This window comes from Rosa rugosa, chromosome 4 (genome assembly GCF_958449725.1).
Source record: "Rosa rugosa chromosome 4, drRosRugo1.1, whole genome shotgun sequence".
NCBI lineage: Eukaryota > Viridiplantae > Streptophyta > Magnoliopsida > Rosales > Rosaceae > Rosa > Rosa rugosa.
Genome location: NC_084823.1, coordinates 44978518 through 44988145, shown reverse-complemented (window position 1 = coordinate 44988145; position 9628 = coordinate 44978518). Strand labels below are relative to the sequence as shown.

Here is a 9628-nt window from a genome sequence, read left to right as displayed (position 1 = left end):
AAAAATTGAAACCACTCGCCCTTAACCAGTAGCGCCTTCACCGAACCCAACCCAAATATAAGCGCTCACCTACTCACTAACCGTAGCAGTGTAGACGAAGAGAGAGCCGATCAGAGTGAAAAGGCCTTCAAACCCAGATGGCCGAACCAAGCAACAAGGTATTGCTTTCTCAATTTCTTCCCCCAAATTCAGTTTTCATTTCATTTCGTTGTTCATTGTTGTCATCGTTTCCCTTTTTATGTTTTTGTACAATTTTTTCTCATAGATGAAGCAGTTTTCACTTGTAAAATGGGTGTCTGATTTTATGATTAGGGTAACATTTGTTTGGTTAAAAATTCATAGGGTGGTTACAATTTGAGAAAGAGAAGGAAAACATGTGGTTTGGTGGATAGAATCAGTGGAATGCCGGATGAAATTGTAGTGAGTATATTGTCTTTCTTGCCGCTGAGGGAAGCACAGGCTACTTGTATCTTGTCTAGGAGATGGCATTATGTGTGGGCGTCTCTCATGACTCTCAACTTTGACACCAAGAAAAGGTTGAGCACCTTGAAGGGTCTGAAGCCGAAAGAACGAGACCAGGGCCTTATCAAGAGGTATGCTAAGTGGGTCAACAGCGTGGTTGAACAGCATAGAGCCCCATGCATTGACCAGTTCCGTGTTTCGTTTTATCTAGACAAGAGTTTTTCGAGTTCTATTGATAAGTGGGTTGAGTTTGCGCTGAAAAAGGGTGTTCAAATGCTGGAGCTGAATTTGTTAGAATATGTCTATTATTGCAAGATCAAACCGGGATATCCTTTTCCCCAGCAACTTTTGGGTCTCAACAGAGAAGGTGAAGAGTCTGCTTGGAAGCACCTGTGTCGTGATGGTCCAAGTCGTCAACCCTGCGTGTGCGTTGGCTTTAAGTCACTCAGAGTTCTTACCTTGGAATGTGTTGACATCTCTGGAGAGGTTCTCGAGTACTTTTTGCGCAGTTGTCCGGTTCTGGAAAGGGTTTCGGTGTATGGCTCCTCAACGTTGGTTTATCTACGAGTTGTCGGTCCATCAATTGCATTGAAGCACTTAGTGATACAAAGATGTAGCAACGTCGTAGGCATTGAGATAGTTGATGCAGATGTCATTTCATTTACTTATGATGGTGGGGAGGGAATACATTTGCGTCTTGAGAATGTACCACATCTTGTTGAGGTATCCATTTATGAGCACCGTGAATATTACTCTTTTTTAAGCATTGATGTTCTCTTTGCCAGCCTTTCCTCCTGTGTTTCTCAGCTGGAGATTCTGAAAATGAATAATACGATACTGGTCAGTATGTGTTATTGTTCTTTTAATCTTTTTCGTGTGTTCTATTTGTTTATTAGATCTTAGTTCCTTACCTTTAGTTTGCATTTCAGTACTACAGGGAGAGTTATATGGTTCCCATGTTACCAAATCTCAAGCTTTTGGGATTATCCTTTAAAGATGATGAGGCACTAATGCAATTGGCTTCCTTCTTGAAATCATCTCCTTGCGTTGAAAGGCTTGTGATACATGTATGTATACATTGTTACTTTTGATCTTGTTTATGAGATTCATTGATGTTTTGGAATGTTGTGAATGAAACAACATGAGAGAATTTTAGATTTTTCTCAAATGTGTGCTTATTGTTTGGTTGTGATATTTTGTTTCTTTGTCTAGATTAAATGCCCTTGTGTAAATTGAATGCACCCTTTGACCTTGTATCAAACGCTATTTAGGTTAGTTTTGTACTTTTGTGTTCCCACTATTTGTAATAGTTTCCCTTGAGCAGAAGCATCCTTAAATGAAGATTAATTTTTCCCCTTTTAGAGATGAATTTCCTTTGTAATGGAACTCTTGGATGTAAAACCAAATTTCTTTACATTGATTATGAGTTTCAGTGTCTTTAGTCTGTAGCTATACTGTTTTGCCTATATATGTATTGTTTCTCATTCTAGGGGATATCTTCCTTTTGATAGACTCGATGAACTTGTGGCTCCTGTTGCATGCTCATACTAATTTGGTCTCTTGCTCATACTAATTTGGTCTCTTGTTACAGTTGCACTACTCAATATCAAATCGAAAAAAATGCCACTTTAAGAATAAGAAAGCTGCCAAATGCTCCCATGCAGATCTCAAGGCCGTGAAATTGGTAGGTTATGATGGCAGCACGCGCGAAGATGAAATTGTCAAGTACTTGACAAAAACTGCGATCAACTTGGAACAAATTGTTATCGATCCTGCCCGGAATTGGCTTTATAGAATTCCAAAAAGGAAGGATGCAATGAGAAGAGAAGAACAAGTAAGAGCTCATTTTCGGCAGCTCAAAGTGCCTTCAAATATAGACTTTGTATGCTTGTAAGGAGTTTTGATTGTAAAGATTTGCTTTTACTGATGTGTATATAAGTTCAGTTTGATTTTACGTTACTAGGATTCAGAAATATGAACAAGAAATAGCATATTAGACAAATATGTTAATATAATATCTACCAAGAATTTAGTTTCATCATATGTTTGTTAGATACATTCCAGCTATTAATTGGTGACCAACTACTTGGCACTTTTTTAGTTTCCTCCCTAAAAGTGCAATTGCACGCCCTTGTATGAGAGTCCAAGTTCCAAGAAACTAAGCAGTTTTGAAGGGCATCTCTCATCCTTTACCAGACAATCCTTGAGTAGAGGTTGAAGCTTAGAAATGCAGCTTGGCAACTTCTCTAGACAACCCTTCAAGTAGAGAAATCCAATGCATCCAGGTCGAGTCTAAACAGATTATACTTCAAGGACTTCATCTTTGCTAGTTGAAAATACTCCTAAGTAGGTCTACAAGTTTTTTATGTCCAACTGCCTCAACTTTTCCAAGTCTTGGGTTAGGTTGATCCCTCCATGGTGCATCGACATGGTATAGATTTGGCAAAGCTGATACGCATCCTACACCGTCTTTTTCTTTACTTGTTCGAAACTCATGCTGAAGTATGTGCTGTGATCACAATTGGTTTGCATCCACATGGTATAGCTCTAGCAAAGCTGATAAGCATCCTTGTAACCAAAAAAAAAAAAAAAAAACTGATAAGCATCCTACACCATCTTGATCTTCACTCGCTTCAAAACTCATGCTGAAGGCTATGCTGTGTTCACAATAGGAGGCCAAATTATGTCGCAGTTTTAGAAGCTAATTCCCCTTCACTGGTATTTCATACACGACACTGTTTCAGATTCCAGGATTTTTAAGCTTTGCAGCTTACTGCTTACCTATGCACTTTGGCAGCAGCTTCACCTTTGTATTCTGTATGCTCAAGTACCTCCAGTAATGTGATTATTCCCCATATACTACGGAAGTTGTGTTCTAGCATCTGGAAAATTCCAATACTTTCACAAGCTTAAGATTTCCACTCATTGTATTGAGAAAAGAGCGCTCAAGCCTCAAGGCATTAATTCATCTTGAAAATGCTTTGCTTGTTTTCTTTTTGAGTTGGTGTGTTAAGAGTTTACACAAAATGAGTACTATAAACTATCTCAGAAAAAGCACTTGTAAACACACGTACTGTAATTTGCATATTAGGAGTGTTGTAGTAGTCGCATCCTAATTTAGGATTGCAACAGTATATCTATCCTAATATCTGCAGATTTACATGAACAGAAGATCAACTATGACAAATATAGGATTGATATGTTATTTTGATCCTAAGCTAGGATGCGTATGATGTTGCAATCTTATAACGCATCAAGTACATATATATATCGCAGCAAGCAATATGAATTGAAATCAAAGATAAAGGGATTGTAGAGATACTAACTAGATCCATATATATTGCAGTGAAACAATGTGATCGAGTCTGAAAGGGGTGTATGAAACTAACAAAATCGATTGCCTCAATCCATTGTTCTTCTCCTAGATTCACCCTTAATCTCAGATTGTTAATGGGACAATTTGATTGAGGTGTGGTGCTCTAGCAGGGATCAATGAAGGCATTGTAATCCACTTTATATCAGAAAAGCAGTTAAGGCAGTTCCTTCCATCAAGAAACTGTCTTATAACTTCCTTGTCTTTATCTGATGGATTATTCTAAATAACCATACTATTTGAATTCAAATTCAAAACAGATATTAATAAAACTATTTTCGATTACAAGTTTTATTTAATACTCTGATGTTACAAACTGAACTCTAATACTCCTCACAATGTCAGCTTAAGTGAAAATGCTGATGTCTAGTTCAATAAGGTCTTACATGGTGTTGGTCTGTCTCTTGCATTCATGCTGTGTGTTTATTTTTATAAATGTTTATTCTCATATGATTAGTTTATATTTTTCTGTATTGGTAGTAACATGCAGATAAAAAACATTAAATCGAAACATAAATATCAATTGGCCTATTAGCTCAGCTGGTTAGAGCGTCGTGCTAATAACGCGAAGGTCGCAGGTTCGAGACCTGCATGGGCCATTTTTACTTTTACATTTGCATTTGTAAAGCTTATTTACCTGACATTTTTTTTTTTTCACTATTATTCCTTCATAAATAATTTTTTAATTATTATTTTTTATTTCGCATAGCTTATTTACATGACAGTTTTCTTCACGGGCCATTTTTACTTTTACATTTTGCATTTGTAAAGCTTATTTACCTGACATTTTTTTTTTCACTATTATTCCTTCATAAACAATTTTTTAATTATTATTTTTTATTTCGCATAGCTTATTTACATGACAGTTTTCTTCACTGTTATAGTGTTATTTCTTCATCTATACTATTATTAAGATAATATGTTTTGTTAGCCAAAACCAAATTTTTTTCATATTTAACTCTGAAATATTAAAAAACTTTGAGAATAAATTAAATTCTAAGGGTAAATATGATAATTATAAAATAGATTTTTATTAAGAAAATTAAAAAGAAATGATCCCACAGGCTTCAGAGCATCTCCAACAGTGATAGCTATATTCATAGCTAAAAGTAGCTAAAACTGGAATATGACTAGTTAAATATTGAGTTATGCTCCAGCAGAATACCTAAATGTCAAGTTAAATTTAACTTTATTTTTAGAAAAAAAAACTAGGGTTGTTCTCTCGTTCTCTCCCGAGGAACAGCCGTCACTCCCCTCTTTTTCTCTCCGTCCGACGGCGCGTCGCCTTGATGTCGTCGTCGGACGGGTCTCCTTGGTCTCCATATTGATCTGCTCCCCTTGCGGGTTGGGTAGTGTGAGTGGGGGCAAATAAGCGCCCTGGATCGGGTCCGATCTGGTGTATTTGGCGGCTTGTGAGATAATGGGTGAGATCATGCACGCTGGGGTCGAGCGGTGGAGGAGGTGGATGTCGGACTTGTCTGGTGTCGCGGTGGTCTTCTCTTGGTCGTGTGGTCGCTGTTCTTTCCGGTTTGGATGGAACACGAAGGATGATGATTTCTTCATTCTCTTCTGGACTGGATCGACGTGGTGGTTGCAGGTGGCGTTGATGGACGACGGCGGGCATTCAAGCGGGTTTGGCCGGGTTCGTGGTCTGCGGCTGTTGTGTTGGGCCTCATCTTGGGTCTCTGTTGATGGGCTAGGCCAGGGTCTGCTTTGTTGGGCTCTGTCTTCTTTAGGGTTTTTCAATCTAGATTTGTTTAGATTTAAGCTAGCATTTTTTCCTTTTCTTTAAGTCTCTGCTTTAAGAATAATATTGGGGTAGAGTCTTGGCCGCGTTCGGATCCTGCCCTAGTAGTGTCAAGGTTACTTGAATCATTGGAGCTTATTCCTATGGATACATTATGTTTGGATAGTCTAGGGCTTGCTTTAGTTTATTCATTCATGGCTCTCTTCTGTCGTTGCCCGGAGTCCGGGTGAGTCATCTTGTAATGTTTTCTACTTTACTATAATGGACTGACATCCCACGCGTTAAAAAAAAAAAAAGTTAAATTTAACTTTTAGTTAAATTCTCTGTCCTCTCTAGCTAAATATAGTTAGGTCTTTTAGCTAAAGTTAAATTTAGTTTTTGTTTAGCTATTCTACTGGAGATCAAATTTAGCTTAAAATTAGTTAAATTTCAACTTTTTTTTTTAAATTTCAAATTTTTTTTTTTAAATTTCAAATTCTGTTGGAGATGTCCTCATTTTTTTTTTTTAACTATTTTCTCTCTGCAATAACTATTTTATTTTATTTATTTTCTTAAAAAGAAAAAATTATTACACAATGCAGAGCATGAATGAAGAATGCTAATATGAGACCTTTTAATATTTTAACACCTCAGGTCACTAACTTGAAGGATGATGTGGCGGCGTAAGGGTGGGTGGATGACCATACCCTTCCCCACACTTTGGAGCATCTTAACTTCAAAATGCATGTTACTGATAATAGATTAATTAAAGCATCTTGAGTACAAAATAACAATAACAAATAATAATTGAATAGGTACGGATCACATATATAGAACAACATTGTCAACATATATAGTCAAGTACATACCTAACCGGCCTATCCCATATGAGTGTTGACCTGAGGAAGACTACTTGATAGGCTGGATTTGGAAATTCATTCAGAGGTTTTGAACTTTTAATTACACAGAACAGGTAAATTGTGAAGAACATACAACAACAAAACATATATATGTTCTATTTTCATTCATGTTCAGTGCACAACGATTACATGGGAGGAGAAGCAATAGTTTCTTTACAATTTGATTCAATGAGAAACAGTGCAGCAAGTTAACATTAAGATCTTATATATATATATATATATATATATATATATATATATATATACACTACTTGAGATTAGTCATGCTCAAGCTAAAATCCCAAAGTTTGGAAGCCAAATCTGCATCTTTGGCCTGATTGCTCGGTTTGGCAATGTTACAGTCTGCAAAATATTCGCCGCTTACTCCCTTAACTTGTGGATGGAGTGCCACAAAGCATGTGGTTGCTGCACCCTGCACAATCATGTTCAATATGGAGATTATTATGCACGTGTTTCTTAGAAAAACTGAACTCGCACAAAGAGACACAAGAGTCTCTACTACATATATGTATGCATGTGGAACTTCAAAGAAGTACCTGTTGAACAGTTTTTATGAACGGAATGATAAATACACCCAGCACCTTCACAATATCTGTATCAAGCCACAGAAAAGTAAGTGGTCAATGGAAATTAAACCAGACAAGTATTGCAGTGTAAAATAACTATGATCATGAGCTAGTCTGATTTGTGTCCATGCATATCATAGAAACTGATCACATATAGCTTTCGCTGCAGATGATTTCACTAAAAAAATTAGTGACAGTTTCAAACTACGCACAGTGGATGAAGCTTACAATGCAAAATGCCATTATCAAAGTGCACGATATTGGTCTGGATTGATCCCGGATGAAGAGAATTAGCAATGATCTCCACTCCTTCTGCCTGTTTAGTTAGTGTTCAGTTCCAAGTCAACCACAAGTTCAGAAATCAGCACATTTCTTAACCAGAAAACATTCAATACCTTCAGACGCCTTGTAAGCTCATTAGCATGTAATACATTAGCAAGCTTGGATTGTCCATAAGCCAAATATTTGTAGTAGCTGTAAGAAAGTAGAATGAACAAATTGTCAATTGACACAGATACTACTTAGGAAAAATTAGATTGTCAATTTGACCATTGAAAATGCGGTTTTTTATTTGAAAGTGCGATACCAGATCGAGAGTCTAGCCCCGTAACATATCAAACATCGGGCAAGATCAGCATTACCCTAACTCATTAAATCAGCAAAGCATGACCTAAAAAGGAACCATTTGTTGTGCTGTAACTATGTTACCTTGATTCATCATTAATTTTATCAAAACGAATTCCTTCACGGTACACATATTGATGGCACATTGACGATAAATTTACAATTCTTCCCTCTCTCTTGCTTTCTCGCAATGTGCGTTTCATGGTCTCCAACAAAAGATTTGTGAGAAGAAAGTGCCCTGCATGGTTCAAGTAACAAATAAGGTTCATATAAGAAAGTACTGTAGAAAACTGATTAACTGGCCTAAAGTAATGACTTCAGACTAGTTGTAAGTAAACACACCTAAGTGATTAGTTGCAAAATGCAGCTCTATGTTGTCTTGAGAAAGCTTGAATGGTGTTATAACCCCTGCATTGTTACTTCCAACAAAGAAGAGATTTAATTCCCTTTATTGTCAAAGTTCGCAATAACCAAATGTTATTTCTGTACGTATACTTGTGCTTTTACTCTGCAACGGTGCATGTACAGGGGTGATTAACTAGTGTATTGTCATTTCCTAGCAGTTTTAAGTTTTTGGAGTCGAGTTGTTATCTGACATAATATTAGTTGCACATTTAGAGTCTAAATTTGTCCGACAAAACATAAAATAGGGGGAAATAGAGTAGAATAAAGTCAATAAACACAACCTAACCTGCAGGATATGTTGAAATAGTAAAGATGATATTTGCTAAACCAAAAAAATGAAGATGGATGACAATGACATATGCTAATTATCTTACATAAGGATGTTCAGTGGAAGGCCCAAGGAATTATACTCTTCTCCAAACTTTCTTACAGATGCCAATGAGCTGAGATCCAACTCCATAACATCTACTCTAGCATTGGGGATTTCTTTAAGGATTGCTTCTTTGACATTTTCCCCTGCATTTGTGTTCCTTACTGCCATAACTACATGGACACCACGCAATGCAAGAACGCGCGATGTCTCTAAACCAAGACCACTTGTGGCTCCTGAAAATTAAACAAAAATTACAAATCGAAACGTTTAATAACCTTACTTAAGCAAACTCTAAGCTAGGAAGGCCCGTTGACATGAAAATTAAAAACAAATGTCAAACATCTTGTACATCCCCAAAGGTGGAGAAGCAGTTTTAGACCATATATCACAGAATTACAGAAAGCACTTCAAATGACTGATCAAGATCTCTCTTTATACATACACAGGCAAACTAAATCATATGGGATCCTTTGTTTCAATTTTTTTAATTTCAATTTTTGATCTTACTCTCTTTTAATCTTTTGGATATATAAATAAGCTTCTTCTTCTAGAATCTAGAACAAATACATGGCAATTAAACTAAGCAATAATAGTATTCATCATACGAACTATGGCAAGTTTAACTAAAATAGAGCTTGAATGACCTGTAACAATGGCTGTGAGACCAGTTCCATCAATCCCTCGAGTAACTTCCTCTGCTGTGGAAGAGGCTGAGAACCCAGATGGCCCTTTCCTGCTAAGTAACCCCATAATTTTACTAATGATACTAATGAGATTGGAACACAGAGAGCTAGATTGCTTTTTTTTCTTTTCTGGTTTGAGAGGGCTAGATTGCTTACGAAACCAACATAAAAGTGATAAATACTAGACTGTATTCTGTTCGAAAAATGACAACTAATGTCAAGACAAGGGTCAGCTCCGGCTGCCTCACTAAATCAGAGATACCAAAGCTGCAGACCTCTAATTGGCAAAGTTTTATTGGGGTATCGTAATTATCACTAAACAATGGCGTTTTGGGATGTTGCTCTGCTAAAGAAAACAAAAGGGTCATCTTCACTGGTGATGGTAATGTAAATTCGTAGACATGATAAACTTCGTAGCAAGATGCAGCCATGTGAAATTGTAATAATAAATTGCGTTTATGAGCTCACTGCTCTTACATATGGAAGGGTGCTGTTG

The 9628-nt window shown here is 36.8% G+C and overlaps 2 protein-coding genes and 1 non-coding gene across 5 annotated transcripts; 2 read left to right on the top strand and 1 right to left on the bottom strand.

The window, feature by feature from the left end:
- On the top strand, positions 1 to 2567 carry LOC133743912 (F-box/LRR-repeat protein At3g26922-like). 2 transcript variants are annotated; one of them, XM_062171987.1, is made up of 4 exons: positions 1 to 158; positions 343 to 1302; positions 1392 to 1529; positions 2054 to 2567. In XM_062171987.1, the coding sequence occupies exons 1-4, from the start codon at positions 138 to 140 to the stop codon at positions 2354 to 2356; spliced, it is 1422 nt and encodes a 473-aa protein (XP_062027971.1). In that variant the 5' UTR covers positions 1 to 137; the 3' UTR covers positions 2357 to 2567. The 2 variants fall into 2 exon arrangements, with proteins under 2 accessions (XP_062027971.1, XP_062027972.1); XM_062171988.1 differs by having other exon boundaries at positions 35 to 158; positions 313 to 1302.
- Positions 2568 to 4360: 1793 nt separating this feature from the next.
- TRNAI-AAU (transfer RNA isoleucine (anticodon AAU)) lies at positions 4361 to 4434 on the top strand. The gene has a single exon. It is a non-coding gene; the product is annotated as a tRNA-Ile (tRNA).
- Positions 4435 to 6551: 2117 nt separating this feature from the next.
- Positions 6552 to 9493, bottom strand: LOC133706528 (short-chain dehydrogenase TIC 32, chloroplastic-like). 2 transcript variants are annotated; one of them, XM_062132068.1, is made up of 8 exons: positions 9094 to 9493; positions 8451 to 8682; positions 8014 to 8117; positions 7756 to 7909; positions 7443 to 7521; positions 7276 to 7363; positions 7018 to 7073; positions 6552 to 6893 (listed from the first exon to the last, which is right to left on the bottom strand). In XM_062132068.1, exons 1-8 carry the CDS (start codon positions 9197 to 9199, stop codon positions 6729 to 6731), a joined length of 984 nt encoding a protein of 327 aa, XP_061988052.1. In that variant the 5' UTR covers positions 9200 to 9493; the 3' UTR covers positions 6552 to 6728. The 2 variants fall into 2 exon arrangements, with proteins under 2 accessions (XP_061988052.1, XP_061988053.1); XM_062132069.1 differs by having other exon boundaries at positions 8014 to 8090; positions 9094 to 9479.
- Positions 9494 to 9628: the final 135 nt, after the last annotated feature.